This window comes from Pogona vitticeps, chromosome 3 (genome assembly GCF_051106095.1).
Source record: "Pogona vitticeps strain Pit_001003342236 chromosome 3, PviZW2.1, whole genome shotgun sequence".
Lineage (NCBI taxonomy): Eukaryota > Metazoa > Chordata > Lepidosauria > Squamata > Agamidae > Pogona > Pogona vitticeps.
This window is the reverse complement of record NC_135785.1, coordinates 195,551,241-195,577,174: the sequence shown is the minus strand read 5'-3', so window position 1 is coordinate 195,577,174 and position 25,934 is coordinate 195,551,241. Positions and strand designations below refer to the sequence as shown.

General features: G+C 39.5%; 1 protein-coding gene across 6 annotated transcripts in view; it reads left to right on the top strand.

The window, feature by feature from the left end:
- BCOR (BCL6 corepressor) overlaps positions 1 to 25,934 on the top strand; it is a 125,854-nt gene that overhangs the window by 81,063 nt on the left and 18,857 nt on the right. For 3 of the 6 annotated variants that reach the window (XM_078390494.1, XM_072994228.2, XM_072994229.2), the window contains 9 exons: positions 1,060 to 1,190; positions 2,532 to 2,610; positions 4,267 to 7,071; positions 7,720 to 7,773; positions 8,204 to 8,387; positions 19,195 to 19,473; positions 19,812 to 20,165; positions 22,761 to 23,089; positions 23,609 to 23,746. In XM_078390494.1, coding sequence (XP_078246620.1) covers positions 1,105 to 1,190; positions 2,532 to 2,610; positions 4,267 to 7,071; positions 7,720 to 7,773; positions 8,204 to 8,387; positions 19,195 to 19,473; positions 19,812 to 20,165; positions 22,761 to 23,089; positions 23,609 to 23,746 — 4,308 coding nt within the window. In that variant the 5' untranslated portion in view covers positions 1,060 to 1,104. The remainder of the gene's footprint in view (positions 1 to 1,059; positions 1,191 to 2,531; positions 2,611 to 4,266; positions 7,072 to 7,719; positions 7,774 to 8,203; positions 8,388 to 19,194; positions 19,474 to 19,811; positions 20,166 to 22,760; positions 23,090 to 23,608; positions 23,747 to 25,934) is intronic. The other 3 variants (XM_072994231.2, XM_072994230.2, XM_072994232.2) reach the window with 3 other exon arrangements.

Here is a 25,934-nt window from a genome sequence, read left to right as displayed (position 1 = left end):
AGTATTAAACTGCACTGAAGCTCATCGCTTAACATTGATGAGACTTCCAAGTTGTACCTTAACTGTTATTTCATTATCTAGTTTCATACACAGAAAATAATGCTTAAAATAGTGAGAGAGATGGTCAGAACACGTGAAGATCTTTCAAAGCTGGATTTCTTTGACTTCAGTGGGGCACTGGGGGCTAACACATTTCTCGATGATGTGGGTTTGGTACATAGGGGAAAGAAGCCCCCACAGTGGTCCATAATGACATTGCAAGTGATTTATTTGTATTTTTCAAGGGTCAAAACTCAAAAGTGGAGGAATTACCCAAACAAACAAGGTTAGATATTTTTACATTCAGTAGAAGAGTCCATGTTCCTGAGCATCCCGCTGAAAAATATATGATTTAAAAGTATTCAGTTTGGAATGGATTTTTCATAGTGCTGTTTTCTTTAGTACATTGTCTGACTTAACTATTGTTGTTGAAAGCTGCATTTTTATATATATCTCTTGTCTTTAGCAATTTTAATGACAAGGTGATAAAGAAATGCTGTAAATAATGTACCAGTTACAGTTTGCTGGATTTCCTTCTCCTTGAAGGAAACAAAAGGAAATCCGATTCTTTTGCTGTACAACCTTCTTATTAATAGTGAATAAATGTATACTATGTTATTAGGGAACTGGATGAATTCCTAATATATATTTTGCTTAATTAACAAGGAAGTGTCTACCTCAATACAATTCAGATGAGTTTTGTTCACGGCTGTATACTGTAATAACTTTCTGTTTCCAGTGAAACTTACTTGGTGGAGATGGGCCTAGTGGCGCTTGATTTGTCAACAATGTGCTACTAGAGCTAATTTCCAAGATGTGCACGAGGGAAAAAGATCCATGCCATCAGTCCTGTTTGTGGTCTCAATTTGCTCCTTTTATTACACGTGTTTTAACTAGGCATCTCCCATCAGCCTATCAATCCTGCATTCATAGTTGAATTTCAGGAAAGAAGCCAGTGATTCCACTGTGATGTTTGCACTTCTTAAGCCAATCTTCTCTCATTTTCTTATTTTAAAACAGATTATAAACATATGTGAAGAAAGACCTCTGTTCTAAGGCGACGTCATGCTTTCTGCAACTCCCCTGTATGGCAATGTTCATAGCTGGATGAGCAATGAGAGGGTCCGCATGTGTGGCATTAATGAAGACAGGTAAGTATTTATGATTCAGAAAAGTAGAAGCATGTAGTGTTTTCTGCATTTCCTAGGTCATTTGCCTTCTCATTGCCTAGTGTGGCTTAGATAGTTCCCTTCTTCATCCGGATCATTCAGTGGAGAGGTCATCTGAGAGGCAGCAAGGACTAGAGAGGGAGGACTGTGGGTTGAGTGCAGACTAGACTCTGGCTTACTATTTTGACAAGCTGTGATGCTCAGAAGACTAGAAAGAGCCTTGTAAAAAATTAGCTCCCAAGGTTACCCTCTCTTCTCTTGTGTAAGCACACAGTCGGAATCTTAAATGTATTTATTAGGAATTAAATCTGATTGGAACTTGTTTCCAGATATATATCCTGAAGGATGCTGATGTCATTCATTATGGTTGTTGGAAAAGATAAAACTTGGATTCGTGTTGCTTTGAACGAGTGCCAAGGTTTACATGATGCAGTCAGCGAAATTACACAAATAATCTGTGCAGCAGTTAGAGGCTAGCAGAAATATGAAAGTTTGGCCCCCAGTGGGAGAAAAGTGGGAGAAAAGTAATTGTGATAAAGCTCCATTGAAGCCAATGGATCAAATTAGTCTTGATTATGATAAGCATATTCAGTTCAGCCAGACTTCCATTGCAAGCATATACTGAGTTTTCTGAGAGGAAGTCCCCTGAACATCCCCAACACCCACATGCATATGAAAAGAAAGAAAGGAAGGTATGTAGGCCGAGCGTGCCGCTTTTCTGTTTCCTTCTATGCCTGTAGGTGTAGTTGTACCAATGGTATGTTAAAGTTGGGCAAAAGTGTAGATGTTGCTTTTACCTTAAAAATGGACAGAACCGCTAGCAATATCATAGAATGGAGTCTGGCTCTTTTGGGTAATGAGGAAGCTTTCCTTCAGCTGCATGTCAGCTGCTGTGTCCCTGAGATTTGAAAACTGGCATGAAGGTACATTTTTTAGTAGTGTTTTTTCTGATAACAAGTCCCTGAGCTGAAATGCTGCTAAGGCCCATATGTGTAGCTTCTTTTTCAGCATTGGACAGCTGATGTTTGTATGTGATTTTAGAAGTATGTGCTAGTTTTCTTATCCCCCAACCACTTTTTCCTATTGAAGTAGTACATAAATATGGTGTACTTAATAGGGTTGTTTTTGTATACATAACGAAAAAGTAGCATTTCATTTTAGCCCATCCTGCTACAGAAGAAATTTTGAAATGAATTTCAGAATAAATCTGATGCTTAGCAGTGTACTAATTAAAACAGTTTTAATAGAAAATATGCAATAAAAAGTTATAAAAGCTGTAACATTTTGTATATGTCAGTTCTTTTGTGTGTTTCTTGAAAATAGGAAAATCCCAGTTAATGATGGAGATGCTTCAAAAAGCAGGCTGGAATTAAGGGAAGAAAATCACCTGAACCACAGTGTGGTAAGGAAATAATTGTTCAGTTGATGAAAGTATTTTTAAAGAAATTATTTAAGTACCAATAGGACCATTGAAACTGCTATCCATATATGACATTCAGACATCGTATTAAGAAAATTAATTTGTGGCCTGAACAAATGTCATGATCAAAATTACTTATACTGTACTAATTTTTAGTTTTTGAGTACCTTGAAAGGCTAAACCACCAAGTATTTGTTTCTATGGTGGTTCTGAATAATACTGTATATAGTATGTTGCCGTTTTCCCTTCCAAGCCTATGAATTCTGAGTGCCCATTTGTAGCTTTGGATTGGTGGAGCACAATGTGAGTTTCAGCTATAGATGTAATGGTGGGAGAGCAGGCGGTCTAAGAGCCATATGCATGCCACAATGAGATCATTGGAGGAAGGGTGGCATATAATTCAAAAGAGTGGTATTGTCAGCCCTTCTTCTATAGAATAGCAGAAGACAGCTGTGTTATATCAGAGGAGATAAAGAAACTCCCAGGCATTATTTCTGCAGGGTACTCACCTATGTGTGTGGAGCCTCCTGGTGCAGTGGTTAAACTTGACCATGGAAATTCATGGTGTGTGGAACTGGTAAAGCCACTCTTTAAATATCACACTGATCTTAAAAGCCATATTAGGGTTGCTGTAAGTCAGTTCCAACTTAATGGCACATAACACATGTAACATGAATGATCTTAAGGAGTTATCCTTCAGTGATTTGGAACTCTTGGCTGTGGAATCAGAGACTGGTAGCTCAAATCCCAACTGTGCCTGTTAGGAGAGAAGCCAGCCAAGATTGTCTGGAGTGTTATATAGCTGATGAGGTTACACAACCTGTCTTAGGCAAGCCAGTTGCCTATGGGGAAAGCAATAGCTTCTGCAGAGATGCTGGTCTTTGAAGTTACTGATAATGCAGTCCTGTATGTGAATATTCAGAGGCAGTTCCTCTGATAGGGGAACTTAGTTCCAAGTACAGTAATTGTATGTAAAATTGCTAACCCAATGTTATGTTTAGCAAGCAGTAAGCAGAGGAAAGGAATTCAGAAAGTATTCACTGGTCATTTAGTCTTATTTCTGAAATAAAGTTATGTGATATACTGTATGCAAATCTGAATATGAAATTTTTCCTAAGAGCATACTCTGAATTTTAAAGGTTGGCAAAACATAGCTCTGGGGCTACATGCAATCCTCCAAGGCTGTTTGAATGGCCCCTTGTCCTCCCTGGCTTATTGTTTTCTGGCAAAAGAAGCTGAAACAGGACGAGTTTGTTGAAATCTGTTTGTTTTAATGGGAGTGTGGGTTGAGTAGCAAAGATTTTAGGAGATCATTATTTAAAGGCAGAATCCTTGCAGACATTTGATGGATATGAAAGGATCTAGATGCCTATCAAGTTAATCTTTTTTTTATTATTATTGTCGTGCTTGTCAGGTGACAGACAGGATTTTTAAATCCAAGTCTGAAGCAGCCTATAATTTTTAAATGTTTGATTTCCTTTATTCCTCCGCATTTATCAGTTTAATCACCTCACATTTGTTTTTAACAAAGGAAAAATGTATTCACTTCCTGTTGTTTCTAGTCAATTAAAATGTATTTATAGCTTTGAGTACCACTTTGACTAAATGCCGAAGTAACCTCTTCCTTGTTCTACAAAGGTGGATGCAACGGCGGTTCATCGCATTGACAGTCTTGCAGCTCTGAGCATGGACCGGTCTGGACTTATGCGGGAAGGGCTTAGAGTCCCCAGTAGTATTGTCTATTCCAGTTTATGTGGACTTGGCTCAGAAAAGCCTCGAGATACTACGAGTGCTATTGCTGGCCTTGGATTCACTCCTGAAAGAAATCCAGAGCTACAGTTCAAGGCTAATCCCACCGAAACAATTGAAAATGTAGCTGGAAAGCCTCCAAATGGCTTCAGTGCTATGTACAAAACACCACCTGGAATACAAAAGAATTCTGTTCCAACTGGGGAGTCCTTAGGCTTGGACAGAAGCTCAGGCGACAAACAGAGTCCTCTTAACCTCAATGGTGCTAGTTACCTAAGGTTACCCTGGGTAAATCCTTACATGGACGGTGCTATTTATCCTTTTCTTGACTCACCAAATAAGTATTCATTGAACATGTATAAGGCCTTGCTACCTCAGCAGTCCAATTACAGTTTGCCGCAGCATCTGACTTACTCACCTGTATGTACAAATGGTGAACGTTTTTTATACTTGCCGCCTTCCCATTACGTCGCTCCCCACATTCCGTCCTCGTTGGCTTCCCCAATGAGGATCTCAGCTGCATCAGCATCTTCTGCACTTCCTCCTCTAGGACACTGTCAAGATAAAAGCTTGTCTTGGAAGTTGGGAGTCAGTCCTGGGAATACTGTGGACTCTCATGCCTATCCGCATATCCAGAACACCAAACCACCCAGAGTCCCATCTGCTAAGCCGGTGACTAGCAATATGCCAACAGACCCTGGTGTTCTGCTGTCACATTCACCAAGACCATCACCTAGAGCCCATCTCCCACCACAGGTTGGAGATGCTTATTCAGAGTTCCACAAACATTTTTCCAGAATTTCAACATCGCCTTCCTCAGTTGCTCTCCCAAAGCCATACATGAATGTAAGCAGTGATTTTCCAAGAGTCTCTAGTGGAAAAGCTCCCAAAACGCATGAGGCAGGGGAGATTTCTCAGCAGCCAACAATGCATGCAAGGAAAACAGGTCATGACAGGAAGGAGAGCAGGTCTCCTCCGTTATTAGAGAAACAACAAACTGTTACCAAAGATACGATTGACAAACCACTGGATTTGTCCTCAAAAGTTGTTGATGTGGAGACAACCAAACCTGACCATGTTAAGAAAATGGCACCAACACTGTTAGTTCATAGCCAGGCTGGAAGTGGGTTAGTTTTACCGGGAGGTGATCTTCCAAAAGAAACCATTTCTCCTGGAAATGCTTGTCCTATCTACAGACCTGAGATAATTAGCACTGCACCTTCCTCTTGGGTTGTTCCTGGTCCAGGTCCCAGTGAAGAGAATGCTGGTAAAAATGTACAGTTGAAAAACAAGGCATTAGACTGGGTGACACCACAGCAGCGAAGTTCCTCTTGCCCTAGGATGGGAGGCACTGAAGCAGTCATTAGTAACATTTCAGGGTCTGTATCAAGTGGAGGTCGGCCAGCATCTGCTTCTCCAGCTCCGAATGCCAACGCGGATTGCCCTAAGACTAACAACTCTGTGGAAACCACTGCATCTGTCATACAGCATATAGGACAACCTTCAGCACTTTCCTCTTCAAAGCACAGTAACAAGACAGCTAAATGCAATAATCATGAGCCTATCTTCAAAGCAAATGAGAGTACCCTTGCACCGAGTTCCTTATTCTTCCCTCCAAATGATACATTCCGATCTCCGCCATTGCCCTATCCAAGAAGTTATCTGCCATACCCAGTTCCAGAAGGTTTGGCTATAGGTCCTTTGTCTCTTCATGGAAAAGGACCTGTGTATCCTCATCCAGTTCTGTTACCCAATGGCAGTCTTTTCCCTGGGCATCTGGCACCCAAGCCTACAATTCCATACAGCCTGCCAACTACCAGAGGTGAGTTTATGACCTATCAGGATGCATTAGGTATGGGGATGGTACATCCAATGTTGTTACCACATGCAACTTTGGAACTAAAAGATGAAAAATCAGAAAGGAGATCTAGGTCACATGAAAGACTCCGTTATGAGGACCCTCCTTTAAGAAACAGATTGCCAGAGATACTGGAAAACAGCACAAAGCTACCATTCGAAGTACCTGCTACAGACAGAAATGTGAAATCACACCAAAGTTCAGGTCATAGTAAAAATACTCCCAAAAGTGACAAGCATCCCTTTGCAGAACTGAGAGAAGATCAAGAGGTGAAGGGTGAAGCAAACCTGTCAAAACCTAATTTTCCTATTGAAAGCAGTAATCAGACGAATGATCCCATAAAGCACAAAGTGGAACAAACTTTTCAGCATAGAGATTTTATTGTAATGAGAGACGAATGTGGGAAGAACAACTTCCATGAAGTTTACAACTTTAAACAAGCCCAGAGCCCACACCCACTGATGTTCAACATAAGAAAAGAGGATCTTTCAGTAAGCCAAAACAGAGAGAGGTTGCCAGTTCCTCCTTCCTCTGTGTTCATGGAGACTGCCCATGGGAACGATGGCCTGCCCATGGCTTTTTGCAAAACGCCCGATGAGGCTAAACAGCTCTGTATGGGAAATGCACAGCCAAGAATCGAAATCAGTCCGGCGTATGCTAAAGATGGGACTGAGGGAGCAGATTCAAATGATGGCAAACTCTTGAAACCTAAGCCATCGAAACTGGCAAAGAGAATTGCAAACTCTGCTGGTTATGTAGGTGATCGATTCAAGTGTGTTACGACTGAGCTGTATGCAGATTCTAGCCAACTGAGTCGAGAACAGCGAGCTCTGCAGGTGAGTCTCTGCAGTTTAACTACGAAAGCATTCTTTTATTGTAAGGTCACAGATAAGAATGGAATTTGATATATTACAGAGGCTGGGGAATAAATGCACAAGTTTAAGTCTTCTTGACACAATGATATCTGCATATAGTATGCTTGCATATGTTTGGGTACAGCTATGAAGTCAGATGTAGCTGAGCTTTAATAGATGTGAGTTAAATGTTGCAACTAGTGTTTTAAACCATTTACTACCTTCATAGGAATTACACAAAAGGGGATTGAAAAATGCATGATGTGTTAAAAAGACAAGGAAAAAATAGTTCGCTGTATTTTGCCTATATTTGGCCAGCGTACTAAAATAGTAAAATAATGGCAGAGGTTCAGATTAATATACTGTGAATGGCATTAGATAAAGAGGAGTAGCAGCCATATTTAGTAAGTTCAGTGCAATTTCTTGACGAAGCAAAATGAAGTGTAGACAAGTAGGTGTAGTGAATCTGATGTTAAATGATGGCAAATATTTTAGGTTACTTTTGTTTTCTTATGGAAAGATGAGTTAGACCAAGGTGTTTTGCATTGTTAAGAAAAGAATTAGTTGATGCTTATAAAAATGGATGAAATTATCTAAATGATCCATTGAGTGCCCATTTTAATTACATAGATGGAAGGATTACAAGAGGACAGTATTTTATGTCTACCTGCTGCTTACTGTGAGGTCAGTTCTTCAAATTTTTATTACTAGAATCTTGCATAAACCTTTGAGTTAAACTTTCATTTCCAAGTATACAAGGGAAGTTGTGGGCCATGATCCTCTTTACTCATTGTGCAGTTTTTGTTTTTTTGCTTGTTATACCTCCCCCCCAGAATGATTTTAAATATATATATGTATATATATATATATAAATAAATACATATATTATATGAAGCTTACATTTTTATGTTTGAGAGAACTGTGTATATATTTGTGTATAGATAGAGTGTTTTGCATATTCAATATCTAAGATTTTAAAACTTTGTATATAGTGTTATGTAGCTCAAACCTCGGTTTTGAACAGATCATTTCTTTTGGAAATACTTTCATAAGGTAAGGTTCATGAATTAGCTCTTATTGTGAGACTTTTTTTTCATACCAATTCTCTTTCTAGCGTGCAATGATGCGCTTCTCAGAGTTGGAGATGAAAGAGAGAGAAGGCCACATAGCAACCAAAGACCTGGAGGTCTGCAGATTCAGCCAAGCAGACTGGGAAAACTTGAAAGGAAAGAATGAAAAGAAGCCCAAGTCTGTCACTTTGGATGATGCCATTGCTGGGCAAAATGACAATGACAGATGTAAGCAATTTTTTGATGCATTTTTGAAGTGTTTGATGCTTTTTTGAGTGTTTTGTGGGCCTCCTTCAGTGGTTCAGAGCAAAACATGACTAAGCCATAACATACATTTTGAAGTATTTTAATCTAAAACAACTGCTGCACAACATGCTGCATTTTCTTGACAACAAGCAAAAATAATTTTTTTGGTTAAATTTCTGTTTGACACCTGCAGTTTCCTGTTTATATGATTTGCAAGTTGCATGTATCCTTAAGTGTGATGTTCTTCAAAATACTGCATATTGTTTTAGGCTGACAAAAAGTGATGTTCAGTTGAATTACAAATTCACACGGTGGCAGATATTCTCTCTACTTCTCTGGAGTGGGTGGCTTCTACAGTAGCTCACGGAAAGCGACTGTATCATTGTGATCTGTTTTGAGAAGCACAGTGAGGTGCAACGAAAACTCTCATTTCCAGAGAATAAGACTTTCAGTAGCTACTATGTTAACTCTCGTTATCAGAGCCAATATGCATTTCGGTACTTGGGATATCAATCTTTGAGCTGCAAAATCCTCGCAGTCCATATAATGGATGTGGGATTGGATTTTTTTTTACTTCTCGGCCTCCAAGAGAGTGAGATATTTTTTCTGGTGCTATCAAAGCATGATTGTACACATTGGCTAAAATTCTGTTGTGTAACTTGTTCCTGTGAAAGGGATGTCACCTGCAGAAAGTGATATTTGGTAGTTAAACATTCCCTGCTTCTATTCTGTCTCATAGCTTTTTCAAATCCTGTGCAATGCTTTTCATCTCATGGAAGCTGGGAGCAATGGGATAGAAGGAATAAGTCTTTCTTGACTTAAAAATCTCCTTCTGTTTGTAACATTCTTTCACTGGCAATTTTCCATATTTAAAGTCTTCCTCCTTCTGTCTTGCATCTCCCACAGCTTCTGTACAATGAAAAGGGTTACACAGGAGTTGGAAAAGTGGCAGGAGAAATGTAGGAAGTTCTTAACTACCACAAATCACCTCCTGTTGATGACACCCTCAGCAGGCATTACATCAATAGGATTTCAGTTGTTGTGTAACTTAAACAAATGCTTAACCTTCACATCTTGCATAACTGCACAACTGATATTTTCTTAAAGAGACTTTCTGAAATTTAGAATATTAGATGTGTTTTCTTTTTATTAACAATCATCTAGGCAATTTGTGATTGCTGCATAAATGCTTTGCTTCTTAAGAGAAAGGACACTAGTTCTCTATAGACCTCCCCTAGAGGTATGTTGCACAAACTTTGTGGAGACAACCTAAATGGATGAGAACAACAAATTTGGCAAGTATGTTCTCTATCCCTGTTCATTACCAGTTGCTGGGAAACACAGGCAGGAGAGTGGTATTGTACTCATTTTTTGAATGCAGGCTTCCCATGACACCCCGGTTGGCCACTTGGAGGGCAGAGCTGGATGAGATAGTTTCAGAAGCCCTCTCGGTGTATTCTCCCTCCAGCTTAGTGATTTGATGTAGGATTCTAGTGTTTCCAGTTCTGCAGAAATTATGATTGGTATAGAAATTCAAGTACAGCTAGTTTTGAAGGGATTAATTTTTATGCTGCTTTGTTTTGGTGGATGGTTTCTAGCCATTAGAATGGCTAGTTTGACCAAGTTGTCTTTGTTCCCAGCAAAACTTCAGTGAGTCTGCTTCAAACTATGGAAATGGTACAACAGTATAGTTCCTTTGCTGATAGGGAATAATAGTTCTGGTGTATTGTGCAGATGTGTCTTAGTGTGTATCAGGGGCTGGTAGCAGTCCTGGTAGCTCAGTCAGAAGAACTGGGTCAATAGGGAATCGATTGCTGTTGTCTTGTTTCTTTCTCTCTTTTTATGTGCTGGTTACAAATTAATATAGTTACCTACCAAAATGAAATGTTACTTGATGGCAGTGTTAAAGCACGAAATGAACAAGATGCTTTTGGCTAGATAATGGCAGTAGAATTCTTCTTGGAAAGAGAATTTCCTTAAAGAATTTAAGCATTGCTCAGGTAGTAGAGGAGCAGGTCCTGTGTACTTTTCTGAACATGAGGCCTGGCTTTGTTTGCTGGTGCTGGTGCTACTCATTTCCCACTTTCTTCATTTTCCATAACTACATTTCAGAGTGCGTACTATGCTCCCCCAAGCCTTAAAAACTCAAAAGCACTGTAAATTTGAGAGGAAAGCTGTTTCTGTTTCCCAAGCTTATGCACCTGACTGTCTGGGTCATGCACATCCTTAGCAAGTCATTAATGTGGAGGGAAGAACTAGCTTTTGTCAAAGCGAGCTCTAAGGTGTGAGGAGAGAATCAGGGTTCAAACAGAAGGAGACAGGAGCAAAGATATAATTTTAGCGGCATGTGCATAGGATTATATGGAATGGAATGTGCATTTTGAGGATGTGGGGGACACTGCGGGTTAATGGATGAGCCACTGGGTTTGCCAGTCAGAAGGTCGGTAGTTCAAATCCGCGCAATGAGGTGAGCTCCCGTTGCTTGTCCCAGCTCCTGCCAATCTAGCAGTTCGAAAGCATGCAAATGAGAGTAGATGACTAGGTACCACCTTGGTGGGAATATAATGTCATTCCATGTCTAGTAATGCCAGCCACATGACCACAGAAAGTGTCTGTGGACAAAGGCCGGCTCCTTGGTTACAAACAGGGATGAGCACAAAAGATCATTGCCACTTTGTGCAATGCAAGGTGTCAAGTCAGGGTCAATCTCTTCAGAGTCAGACACGACTGGGATTAATTGTCAAGGGGAACCTTTACCTAGTGTGCATTTTTTCATGATCCTCTGGAATTGATCCTCTGGGTGGGTGCAAATATGGTGAAATATTTTGTAGGAAAAAGTTATCTGTATCAGTTTCCTGGCATTGAGCAAGATTTCATTGATTTACTCCATTGCAGATTTTCCTTTTGCACTTCTGAGTTTGTTTCACAAAGTCATTGTGTTAAGTACCAAGCTGTAATGAAGAGATTGACCCTGACTTGACACCTTGCATTGCACAAAGTGGCAATGATCTTTTGGAGTATGTTTTCCCTCAAGCTACTTTTTGTTCCTTGCCAAGACACCTCCTCCTTCAAGGCTCCATTGAACTTTTTTAAAAAATATTTGAGATGTGTGAAGAGTGATCAGAAGTGAAAATAGGGACTGTCTCTTGACTAGTGTGTTTTTTCAGTGGATAACTTTCCACATGTAGTGGAGTTTGGGTTGCACTGTTTTTTTTTTACTGTTAAACAATTGGAATTTTTAAAATCAATTTGCTAATTAGCAGAAATTTGATGTTTCTGTAAATCATTTTCTGTGTGTGGATCAGCAAATACGTAAAACACAAATGTTTTGGGCATATGACAGAGTTCATCTCTGAATTATTATTTTTTAAAAGTTTAGAGTTGGTCGTCTATCAGTTTGTATTAGGTAACTGTTGCATTGATTTCAACATAAATGTAATGATAAGATGTTGGACTGAACTGTCTGAAGATGGTGTAGGAAGGCTCTTTGGTGGAGCCATTCCTTGGCTAAAACCTGTGCTAAAATTGCTGTGTTAGATGTGATAGTGACTATCTGCAAAATTATCAAGATTTTTAGACTATCATGATGTTTACTATGTTTATTTTTTGTTTAGATGCTCCTTTTGTCATGGATAGTCTATCTTATTCTGTTGTTTAATGTTTATGCCTACCACTTCTTGTGGTCAGTCGTGAGAATCTAAAAGATTACGTAAAATATGAAAATGGTAGATGGTAGACTTCCTCTTCCGGTTTCTAGCCATGTTTTCTTCCAGGATATTTCATTCTGTTCTCCTTGCCCTGGCCTCCCTCCACCCCACCATCCCAGTACTCCTTATTTGTGCCAACTGTGGATGCCCAGATTAGGTTCTGGTGGATTTTAATACAGCTGCAACTCCATATTTTCAGTGGAAGTTGTGCTTGGATAGTTAAAATCCACATTATGTTGCTTGCCCAAGTTTGGCTTATGTGCTGTGGATGAGGTCAGCCATGTGGGGCACTACATGAACAACGCAAGCCCAGAAGGATGAGGGGAGGTTCCTGGGAGAAGAAAGTATGTCTGCACTCCACCGTCTTCCTTTCTTTGCACTAAACAGTTTGTTTACTGGGAATTTAGAGAAATGGAAAAATAATTTCTGTTCTTGGCCCTGTGGTGTACAGATGGAACTGTTGCACTTGGGCAGAGTCTCATTCAAGCAAGCAAAATGCAGTGCAGATGCAGCCGGCTGCCTGATCAAGTACTGTCTAAAACATGCCTAGTGGTATAAGGGAGAGGCTGTAATACCTGCTGGCAGTTTCAGACATGTTTATATCACACCTGCCTCATTTGTCTGGTGCAAAGGTGAAATGAGCTGAATAAAATCAGTTTCCAGAGAGGTAGCTGTATTACTCCATTGCAGCATGTTGGCAAAAAGTGGGGAGGAAAAAAGGACAGATTTGTTTCCACATGAGCTTTTGTGGATCAAAATTTACTTGTGTCTGAGGATGTAGATGTTGATCCATGAACGTTCACGTAGAAACAAATCTGTTAGTCTTTGAAGTGCTGCACAGTGTTTTGTTGTTTACTATCCCTGACCCTTTTTTTTTGGACCAACATGAATAAAATTAGCAGCTGACGTAAGTTCAGTTGGAAAAGGTTGGCCACTGTGTGTCTTTCTTTTGAGTTCCATATTGACTGATCAACTCATTCTTTAGCCATCAAGCAAATTCATTGGCATGCATGCAAACTCTTCATAGCAATATTTATTGTACTGCTTACAAGAGCAGAGCAAAATTATTATCTTTTCTTAATTGCAATCCTGCCTTTATGCACCAGCATGATCAGCATGTTTTAGGACTAGCAAGGATATAAACTTTCTCAAGTTTGAGAAGTGTTTGAGTTTTGAGATGTTCCTGCTTCATTTGAAAATGTAACTCATTGATGGGGAAATAATTTTGAATGTATTTATATATATCCTGCAAGCAGAGAGACATAGAGATCTAGATAGGTAAGTTGATTTCCTCCTAAGTGAAACTACAAAATGAAGAATAGGAGGCAAGTATCTTCATAATTTTTCAGGAAATTTAAGCATAGGCAAAAATGGTGAGAACCCTAGTATCATTGCTTTGTTGCCAAGGTTCCTTGTAAATGTTGCTATGGAGAACTTCTGTGCCACAAAATGGGATGTATTTGTTATATGTCTGTTCAGCAGCGAAATGATTTAAGCAGCCTTTTACACTGGTCCAGTTAGATGAGACCTCATGGCTTAATATTGGCAGAAGGAATAGAAATTAGTTCTTTGAGAAATATTAAATATGAGTGTGTTTTACAAAACACATATGTACATTGTTAATTATATTTTCAAATGCAATGGTATTTATTTTTTAAATTATATTTATATCCTGCCTTTTCTTTAGTGATTATATCAGATTTTAGAACAATACTAGATTGCATTTTTAAAATGCACATTGTCTTGCTTAAACTGAATTTATTAAGGATTGCATGTAACAAAAAAGAGAGAAATCTTTACATTTGCAAAGCTGTTAGGATTTACGTTAAGAATGAATCTGCAGCATCATTGCAGATATGATGGTTCTTAAATTTTTTATTTTTTAAACCTCTCTCTCTGTATGTATGTATGCATGCATGTGTGTTCAGATTTAATCTCCACTTTGGCCATTCCACTTCTGATACTTTCTATTTGTTCCACAATCTGTTCTACTTGCCCAAACAGGTTTTATTCCTGTTGTCTGTCTTTCTGCTGCCTATTAATTTCTTAGGACGTACAGGTTTCCTGTCCTTTTGGGAAGACCAAACAGAGATGCATTGACTTCACCTACGTCCACCATCCCTTTTACTTGTTGTTTGTTCCAGTTTGGGAAAGACGTGTCCTGCAGTGCTGTTGGTTATACTGACAGATGAAAACTGCAAATATTTGTTTCTTCTTGGAATATTTTTTGTTACTTTTATATCTGCCAGTTATGGGGGAAACTCCATCATTATTATGCATAGGTTCTTCTAACAGGAATGAGCAAGAGTAGAAAGATCCTGTATATGTGTGATATTCAATTTTTATTTGAAACCTACCAGTATAGGTTGTATTTATTAGACACTGCACATAGTCTAGCAATATTTAAGGTACAACTTATTTCTGTAGGTTGGAGCCACATTTAAGTCATGCTTGGAATGCTCCCATTGAAATGAATGGTACTGTATTTGCATTACTTTTGGCGGACATATCCCCATTGCATGTATTCTTAGGCATGATTAGTTCAGGGTCCAACCTAAAGAAAATGAAAAAATATGCAATATTTTGAATAGCCGGGCATTATGTATGTTCACTCAGATGCATGCCTGAGTTGAAAATAATTCCCACTGAACTTGATCATTTTGATTAGTTTGCAATTTAAGTTGTACCAATCTTAATTGAGCTTAGTAGTGAGCTTGTGATAATTGTATTATGCTTTTTTTGAATAACAAACATCTGATAATGTTAGTATTCAGATGATTCTAATATTAGCCAAAGAATATGCCCATGATAAAAACTAAGGCGCAGACTGTGAAAAAGATAAAAAAATTTGCTTCTCTTGTCACATTTGTAGAAGCTTCATGGTTTCTGTATACAAATGAAGATTTCTGTTTCCTGTGCATGTATAATTAGGTGAGGTTAACACTTGTCTGTATCTTCAACTATACTCAAGCACTGTGAGCAGCCAACAGCACTGGAAGGAAACTTTATTTTCATTCTTGCAGTGGAATGCAAGGTCGTGTGTTTGTGTTACCATGGTTGGGCTGAAGCTCCAAGATCCAGACAAGAATGTGTGATGTTAGACTTGGAGGTGCTAATACATGAAAGGCCAGAAATCACTTTATTCAGCATGACTGTAATTAAATGAAATGCCTGCATAAAACTTGCAGATGTAGCAGATTGATTGTGGCTTGATTGTACAATTTTGTGAAGTTAGGGTTTACGTTTTATACAGATTTTTAGCTTTAGGGAATTCTGAAACAAATAAAGAATGGAAATATTCTTCTGTCACTCAGGCATTCCCATTGACCGGATACCAACTAGTAAAACATCAAGGAGAGTTTTCTGCAAAGCTCTCGTGGTGGAACAGAATAAGCATTCCCCAGATTCAGTATAATTTGCTGCTGGAATTAGAAGGCAATAATGCACGTTCTCTGACCAACACATGGTTCTGTGATATTTTGCTTTGTATGTGTTTGTATGAGTCAGCAGTGGCATCATTACTAAAATGATGAATGGGGACTTGAGAGACTGAGGTTCTAGCCCTCATAGAGGAATTTAGGACCAGTCACTGGTTCTCAGTCTGATTTATTTTGTACTGTTTTTGAAAGGATGTGTGGGGAGAAGAGTTTGAGTACCTTGCATTGAGCTCATCTTTCTCTCTGTTTTGTATTTTGACCTGTGTGTATATTTCCCCTGAACATTTAGTAGGTGTTTGTCCTAGCTCTGATTCAGTTTTCATATAGGAACTTACCCTGTCAACTGCCAGATACGTATATGCCATCATGCAGAGACGTCGTAGCACGGTCTCGCAGAATGAAGAGCCCTAAATATGCTCTTGGCTGGCCCTTCCTACCCGTTACCCAGTGAACATTTTAGTTGTATGTTATTGTATTTGTCTGTTTTACTGTACTCAGTATGCCAATAAAGGTTTCTGACTGACTGACTGACTGATAGGAACAGGGCTTGCTAATGCCAGCACATACATGAATTTCTTGGTACACCTGTCTTGCTGAATCCCGGAATTGGGGAAAGTTAGTTAGACAACTCCCAAAGCCACCCCCTGCCAGACTGGACACTTTAACTGTTCTGGGTGGAGTATTCATGAAGCTGTTCCCCCCAAAAAAAGCATTGGCCAAAATCCACATGTATGTTTAAACTGGTGGATGGGAAATGACATCACTCACAGGGGCAAATTGACATCGATGAATGACTCCCTGCTTGGATTTCTCATCGTACACCAGGCCACCTAGCTGGCATGCAGTGAGGAGTATAATCAGGGACTTGTTAATCAGGTGCTATTTGCTGTCATTTCCCTTCCACCATTATAACACAGCAAGGTTTTGGCGAGATTTTGGTCCTGAGAAACCAGGATTTTGGTCCTGAATGAGTGGGAGGAGGCAGAGGAGAGAAGCACATGCTGTGATCGGCGAGTGCACAATCACGCTGAGGAGGTGGGGAAGGAAAGTGCTTTGGCCAGGGAATGGGTGAGTGTGCAGCAGAGGAGGCAGGAGAGGGGAGTGTGAGGTGCCGTGGAATACCTGAGCGGGTGCTGTGTCAAACTGGGCCGAACTGCCAAACTGCTGTTCATGCCCATCTTAGTGGGGGATATCAAGTAAGTGGAGAGACCACAGAACACCCCATTAGTTATTCCATAAGAAAAAAAGTTTAACCTTTTTGCCTCTTTACCAAGTTGGCGGCCCTAGATGCTTGGCAGATTTGATCCAGTAACAATTTTGAGATATCTGAATGTATCCAGTCCCATTACTACCTTATTTAGCTCTGACAACCACCCAGAACTGAGACAAGGGGGAGGATTTATAAGAACTATTTGGATTAAAGACTATATTGAGCTCATTAAAGCTGATTTTTGTAGCATGATATTCTTTTGTCGCCTGTGGTCTACAGTATTTTGAATCTTTTTATTAACCCATATGTTGTGTGTTGTCTGGGTGTAGCTATAGAGAGATGCTGTATATAATCTACCCATGAATGAATCTCATAATCATAACAATGTTAAACTTGATGTAGATGCTTACTTTGACTTCGTGAGGTTTCATTGTTAAACAATCTGTCCCTAAAATTTGGGAATTTAACCCGATTTAGCAGCACCCTTTTCTGAGGCAAAGGACATGCTTTTTGAACTAGCAAATATCAGGCAAACATTTATGGAAGTGTATTGTTGAAGGAGAAGATAAGACCTGTACCAAAGGGAAGAGGAGGAAGTTGAGTGAGTGATAAGACTGATGGGATAAATTAAAAGAGGAATTAGAAGAGGAATGTGTGTGAGGGGGTGGGTGGTGGTGGTGGTGGTGGGAAATGGGACAAAAAAAGAGAGAAGGTAAGAGACATATGTATAAGGAAAGAAAGATCACTTGCATTCTTAAAAACAATAGAGGAAGAGAAACTGGAGAGAAAGAATACAGGAAGGAGACAGAATCACATTAAGAAAGTTCTCCTCCCTCCCCTGAAATAGTTAATAATAATAATAATAATAATAATAATAATAATAATAATAATAATAATAATAATAATAATAATAATAATAATAATAATAATAATAATAATAATACAACATAAGGTTGCAGGTTTAAGGAGTTTGCTCTTTCTTAGGCAATGTTCAGACAGGACTCAGATTTATTAGGATCGCTTCAGATATATATTTAACCTATGTGGTGTCAAAAGTGGACTTTGCTATATTGTATATATATTTTGGCTTTGGTTAATTGTGACCTTTAGGATACAAAATGTCAGCCAAGTTTTTCAAGGCTTGCAAATGGGTAATATAGCTATGCAAATAAGAAAGCAGTATAATTTTGAAGGAGGAATGGGAATGTAATACGGTGAGAGCACTACTAATTGTCCCATACATGACCCCAGAACTTAGAAAAGTTTCTTCTGGAAGCTGCCATTGAAAAGTAATTATTTCCAGTTTCTGAGACCATGGATAGGTGGTGGCTTAGTAAAATATAGTTTATTTTTTTATATAGTTAACTAAAATCCCCCAGCCAACATGATTGTCAGCTCTAGGTCTTCTATATTTGCTGATGTAGGTACTGATAACACTTTAAAAATGTTCTTAATCATTGAACGTACATTTATTGACAAACAGCCAATAAGGAGAACATTCCCCCCCCCCAGAGCCAGGATGGAGGTGGGGAGGACGCTCCAACCCCCAATTTTGGAATAGCTCACCCCTTGCTTGCCTCCTTGCTCCTGCTCCTCAGACCTTCGTTGATCCTTGGAAAGGTGTTTGGGCTGGCATTCCCTTAGTAGGCAGCTCCAGAGATGCTTGTGGTTTGGGGACAAAGCCAGATACAGAAACAGGCAGCATTCCAGGCTTCTGTTCTCCCTCTTTCTTGTTCACTCTGAATCTCTCTCAAACATATGGATAGTTTCTTAGTCCTGTGCTACTCAAATGACTGGTGGGAAAGAACTCAATAATGAAGAAAAGGGGAGTGGGATGCCTGATCTCCCCACCCCCACCCAGCAGCTGAGCAGCAGGTGAACAGCTGAACACGTAAGGCAAGGGGGACCATGGGGAGAGACTGATGCTGGTGAAAGCAAGGCCGGGCAGCCACATCTGGCCTGCAGACTAGACGTTCAGCACTCCTGTCACAAATGTTTCTAGTTAGTTGACTTGTTATGGCATAGGATTAGGCTCTACTGCTTCCATTCACTGGATTTGCATTTGTTCCATGAACAGCCCAAATTAATTTGAGATATTGTCACACCCACCAGTTATTTCATGGGGGAAACAATGACTTGCATGATGCTCCCCTTTCCGCAGCAAAGCCCTGGTTTAGTGAAAAGTGAACAATATAGTGACTTCTTTGATTTTACTGTTGGTTCTTTCTGCATGTATTTCAATAGTCATCCTTCTAAAAAGTTTTATTTAAGATATATTTTAAAATAATTATTAGGAATGGAACCTCTCTTTGCACATGTATGTTTGTACTAGACTCTTTGTTTTAAGGGGTCAAATAATTTTTGCTTCTTCTTTGCACAAGTGACCTCCTGAGTTAATGATCTGGTGACTTTTCTTTCTTCTTTTCTTTTTAAAGGTGATTTCCTTAGTTCAGAGAGTGCCCCAAACCACAATGTTCAAGTTCCTGAGGAGAGTGTTCCTCCAGCAGACAGTTGTTTGGAGAGACTTGTTGTCTATGAAAGGGCAAGTGACCAGCCAACAGAAGAGGTCAACCAGGCGCCATGTCCACATCTGGACAGAAAGCGTAAACATTCTGGCGAGAAAATGCAGAATGATGGAAATCTTAAAGAAAATTTTGTAGAGGAACTGGAAGAAGAATTTGCATCAAAAACTAAAAAGCGGAAGAACTCCAAAGGTAAATGAGTCCAGTTGGTAACCCTTATGGCATGGCTTGTGAAATGAAGTCACTATTTGAATTAACAAATGCCCATTTATGGCCATGATTGTGCAGATATCAAGTACTCATGTGAATGATGTCTGGGCTTGCGTATACAATAAAAGTCTCTTCATTGTCCAGTGTAATCACTGGACAGTGCAAATGGCTGTTAGTGCATGCAAATCCCTACTGAGCTAATCTTTTAAAAATGCATAGTGTGGTGGTGAAGCTGAAACAGTCTGCCCCCCAAAAGTGAACTGAAGCTTTTGTTTCAAGTCAAGGGCCTTTTGATTAATTTTTAGTTATTTTTCCATTAGATGACTGGCCTGAGAGGGAAATGACAAACAGTTCCTCTAACCACTTAGAAGAGCCCAATTGTAATGAGGTGACCAACCTGAAGGTGTGCATTGAATTAACAGGGCTCCATCCCAAAAAGCAGCGTCACCTGCAGCATCTTAGGGAACTATGGGAGCAGCAGGTGTCACCAGAGAGATCCCCACCCGGCAAGTTGGGCCGGCAAAGCAGGAAAGATTTAGCTGAGGCTGTTCAGCCAGAGGCCACTGCAAAGGTCAAAGACTGCACAGAAGAAAGGCACACCAAGAAAAGGTCAGAGGTCAAAAGCAATAGAAGTTGGTCTGAAGAGTCCCTCAAAGCAAGTGACAATGAACAAGGTATGCAGAGATTACTAGGGAAATCTAGCATTACTTAGTGACGCATGCTGCCACCAGTGCTAAGAAGTGTTTAGCTGTTTTCTTTTTGGGAGATGTTTTATATTATATTATTATATATAATATAATTTTTTATTGATATATAAAGATTCAGAGAGCCACTATTAAACTTCACTAAGTGCTTGTTTTGCTAGATTTGTTGTGTGTGGTATGATGTGGTGTTAATTATGTCTTCAAGCTGCATACTAGATGTGTGTGGTGTTAAAAACCACCTTGCAACATTTCTGTCTGTAGCTTATGATTACTTTTAACATTGCTGTTTTGGAATGGTTTTGACTTCATTGCAATGTTAGCACATGTATGTTATGTGGGCTATTAAAGTGAGTAGATTAAATGATGTATAAAGAATTCTGCATCTTCAGTGTCAAGAGAATAGGCTGCTCCATTAGGTTTTGAACATCTGGGCTACTTTTTAATGTAAGTGTGTGTTACAAGAAGCTGAATGGGAGGAATGGTATCTGCGTGTATTCCACCTCTACCCACCCCTTTTTGGTGCCAGGATAAATGCTAGATGTCTACTTTCAGTCTCTTATCGCTGAAGTCAGATGAAGAGTAGTTGAGTTGTCCTACTCAGCCTGTTTTGCCACCTGTATCTTCTGTTTCCTTCTTAAAATTAGTCAACCCAATAAGTGCACACGATGCCATAGTACCTACAGGCCACAATACTGTTTGTGTTCACAAAAGGTTTGCATAAATTGCCTTAGTTAATTGCATCTAACTGATGAGTTTCCAAGATGTTTCTGAGTTGTGTGCCTGGTCGCACAACTGATTGCACAACCAAGATGTAGCTTAGCAATTAGCCATGGCAAGTTATGCAGACCTTATATGAATACTGATAGCTGGCCAAAAAACAATTACAGTATGTTTCAGTAGGACATTGAAATTATTATAGGTCATCTCTAGTTAGCAGCAAGTGTTTGGCAAATCATTTTTAGGGCCAAACTACATGTTAGATTAAATGCTTTAATGGGCCTAAACTGGAGTCATACTTATTTGCTCAAGAGATAAAGTGGCAAATGCCTTGATAGGATGCTACTAGGGTGTGTGTTTGTTTTTTGAGGTTTTGTACAGTTTCTTTGAAAATTGCTTCAGCCAGCAAAAAAGTCAGTAGGCAAATGGAGGGTAACCACCTTCTCAAAGGGATTTCTGTTTTTGTGAGGGACACAAAGGGAACACTTCTTTAGGTAGACAAATCTCTGTTTTCTCAAGTGCCACATGCCCTTCTGCTTGCTGACTTCTATTTCATTCATCTGATGCTTGCTCTTGCAGATTTTGAGAAATCTTGATTTTATACTGTATGCATTCAGATAGTGCAAGATATTCTTATTCTAAAACGACTGTCAGTCATTCATGTAGTTCAGTGGATTAGTGGTTCTCTTGGATCTTTTTAGATTTAAAAGAAGTGTTGTTTTTCTTGTTTTTCTCTTTAAAAAACACCCACAAAAGCAAAGTCATCATGAAATTCTTGCTTTCTACCTGTAATTTTTTCTTCTTCATGTCTTGGAAAACTATTTGTTCTCTTTGGGCTCAGCTAGTAGAACATTATGACAGGGGAGCAAACCTTGACTGGGTGAGAAGATCTTATTGTTTGGGAGGGACTAAATGATGATGGGCAGGGTCAATACATTCTGGCTCCAAATGGATTAAGTACATGGCTTTTTTTGCAAGACAACTGACTTTCTCTGAAAGGTTAGGCATGTGAAGCATGAAACACTAGAGTCAGCTTCCAAACAGACAGAGAGCCATACAACCTTGGGAAATGGTGTGTAGCTCTTTGACCCCATTCTATATTGTCACAAAAAGTAGAATCATTTTATAGCACAAAGGAAGACTTTTTCAAAGACAGAAACTGGAATTGGGCACCTAAGTGCTTTTTCTGTTTTCTGAAGTCATTCCTGTGTGTCCTTTGGATTGTTCCCACCCTTCTACTCTTAAAAAAAAAAAGACTTTCTAAGATGAAAAGGCCTAGCAGTTCAACACTTGAAAGAGCAGCATATTCCCATTTTTGTAGAAAGAAATTAAAGGTAAGCAAGCCACATCTCTCATTTGTATCGATAGAAAGAAGCAAATTGTGAGTTTGGGCTGTTTTTTTTAAATCTGTGTTTAGATGGTGCAGTGCCTAAATTGTGTGGCTATGTGGCTGTCCTTAGACCTACACATCTCCAAGCACTTTCTTTGAGAAAGTTTCCCACAACCTGGTATCCTCAGGATGTTTTGATTTATAAACCACATAATCCCTCACCACTTACCGTATTGATGGAAGTTACAACCCTGTGCCCTTAAAACTTCTTGAGGGCACAGGGTTGGGCAGGGTTGCTTTGGGGGAGGGGATATACTAGCCATTACAATTATTTTATATTTAGTGCATTAGCATTGATTGTTTAAATGTGGAATTGCTTAAAATATTGATGCAATATGTATGTAAAAATAGAAGGACTTGTGCAACAGTAGCTCGTGTGTAGGTTTGCCTATGTATGTGTGTGTCCGCTTTCCATTCAACACACTGTGCAACAGTGTAATGCCTTTCCTCCCCTTTAGGTATCCCTCTATTCCCAGCTTCTCCACATGTGAAGAACCTTCCAGCCCCAAATATAAACAGCAAAAGGCAAACCCAGCCAAGCTGTACTCCAGCTTCAAGGTTGGCTGCCAAGCAGCAGAAAATTAAAGAAAACTGGAAGGCAGATGTGCTGTGCACAGATGAAGAGGAAGATTTCCAAGTTGCATCCCTGCTACAGAAGCACAGCGAGTGTGAGAAGCCACCAGGGAAACGTCAGTGTAAAACAAAACATTTGGCCCTGCAGGAGAGGCGAAGGAGGTCGTCACTCACTGTGGATGACATCACAGACATAGAAAGCACTGAGGAAAAGGTACCGTCTTCATCTCAATTTAATGGTCCATTGATACTACTGTATTTTAATATCATTCCAACAATTGTATTGATCATTTTGCCAGGTTTAAACTCTCAACATGTTGCCTTCTTTAGCTAGAGAGGCATTCATACTGGTACCGTTTACGGCAAAATATATTCTGCTGTCTCGTAGTACTCTGTTCACTTCAGTCCAGGACAAATTATCTGCCACCAGGTGACTTTCTGTAAACAGACCATTCTTTGAGGATTTGGGCCTCAAACTTTCAGATGGTATTAATCCAGAAGGTGATGTTACTGTTATGGTTATTGTCTCAACGAGAGGCTAACAAGTTATTAACAGTGGATGGGTTGTGGAATATAGTTATCATTTTAAACAGGTCATAATTAATGAGGAGAATCTAGAAGCAGCCAGAGGTCCTTTCAGAAGGTGATTCTTCACCAATCAGATCACATGAGTTGGCACTGTACTATTACCAGCACCAGTAACAGGCTCCCTCATTATTGCCTCTCTCTTTAGCCCTCACAGCTGCAGATTGCAAGCCCCACTCAGGAGACTACCCCAAGTCGTCCCATGCCGCCAGAAGCCCGAAGGCTTATTGTCAATAAGAATGCTGGAGAAACTCTTCTGCAAAGGGCAGCTCGACTGGGATACGAGGCAAGCTTTGTTTTTTGAAGTTCAGTACTCTGAATTAAAATAGGAGGAGATGCTTAGTGTCACATATGATTCTCATTGTGCACATGCTTCAAGTCTCCCTTTGTGTTCCTTCTCAACATGATGAAATATCTCAAGGCTCTCTGTTCTGTTTATTCATTCAAGCACACAATTAGTATATTTTGTGAGTGGGGTGAGAAGGGAAGCTGTATAAACTTCTGTAAACTTCAACCTGTCATTGCCAATAAGAATTCAGGGCATGAAGCGATTGCAGGATTGGAATCCTGAGGGAGAAACAGAGGGATATGTAGGGAATATGTGCATTGAGACAGAGGCTAAAGGAACACCTATGCTGAATTTAAGAAGGGTTAATGACTTACGCAGCTTTGGTGCTGCCAGAGTATAGATCTGTTCCATTCTTGAATTGCTCCCAAATACAGTGGTGCCTCGCTTAACGATTTTAATTGGTTCCACAAAAAAAATCACTATGTGAAAACATCGTTAAGCAAAACACCATTTCCCATAGAGATGCATTGAAAACCGGATAATCCGTTCCAATTGGAACAGATTACCGTCCTTAAGCGAAAATCGCCATAGGAAAAAACGTTAAGCGAAACGCGGTTCCTCCATTGAAATGCATTGAAGCCTATTTAAATGGGGGGGGGGAATTCACAAAAAATTCAAAAAGACTCAGAACAAAGCCAAATTAAGTTAACGAAGGTTTTATTAGGTGCACTAACGATTCCAAGCATTTAAAACATTTTGTAAACATTTTAAAATATTTTAAAAATAGTGAAAACGGGGCTGTAAAAAAAAAGTTAAGCGAAACAAGGGGACCTAAAACCAAAAACGTTAAGCGAAGCATGGTCCCGAAATTGTTAAGCGAAAATCGCCCATAGGGAAAATCGTTAAACGAAGTGCAAGATCGCTCCGAAAAAAATCGTTAAGCGCATTTTTCGTTATACGAAGCAATTGTTAAGCGAGGCACCACTGTATTTTATTTTCAGTTTATGAATGCCTTTTTGGAATCATTCTTACATTTGGAAAGTACAGAGTGTTGCTCAGAGCGAATGTCTAAGAGCCATGGACTTCATTGGCCAAGGAAATTCATTTATAAAGTGAAAATAGTCGTCCATGGATGACTGCAAGTCACAGATATGAATTATTGGAAAAATTCTTCTGCAGTCATTGGGACGTTGCGTAGGGAAATGGCACTACTGTTTGAAAGTGCAAAATATAAAGACTTGTCTTTGCAAGGAAGAGGTATTTTAAGAAGAAAAATCCATTTACTGTACTTTCGCCAGTAGCAGAACATGAGATCTTACACACTTCAGTCAAAATTAAGTGATAATTTAAATAAAAATAACCCATAACAGATCTGTTGTAAGATTTAATCAAGAGACAGTCAGCTTACTCTATACCTATTTCCTGGATGAAAAAGGAAGGTGAAGCCAAGTGGATTCAAGATGATTTCATTGTGAAAGGCTGAGTAACGTAGCAAATATATCTAAATGGTATATAGTACCTCTTGGGCAACAGGGCGATATAACACCATACAGAACCAAAAGCTTAGTGAAGCATGCTTCAGGCTGTAGATTTAATTGGCAATAGACAGTGTTGTACTCCTGCTCCTTAACTGCATAATTGGATTGCTAGTTTAATAAAAAAATATATTTTCTGCATTTTATCAGAGAGAGAAAAGTAGAAAACAATGAGCTGTACTTGTGTCCAATAAGCATTTATTATATGGAAACATACGGTCTGAGAATAGTAATCATTTAGCTGTAGCCCAATAAGGCATCCAGTCAACATCCCTTAAATCAGATCTGGCAAAGTTGCCTGTCAGCTTAAGGAGGCTTTCTGGCATTTTGTGGTTGTGCCGCTGCTAACCTCTCAAAGGATAATGGTTCCTACAAGAGGTGGGAAGCTTTGGAGGAATATACCGTATTTTTCGCTCCATAAGACGCACCTTTCCATAAGACGCACCAATTTTTTAGGAGAAGAAAACAGGAAAATATCTGTTTTCTTCGCTCCATAAGACGCACAGACTTTCCACCCCCCTGTTTTGTGGGAAAAAAGTGTCTTATGGTGCGAAAAATACGGTATATGTATGTGTGTGATCATATAGTCTTTCATCTCCTGGGGGACCAAATCTGATAATCGCCATGCCCATCTACCCCCTTCCTCGCAC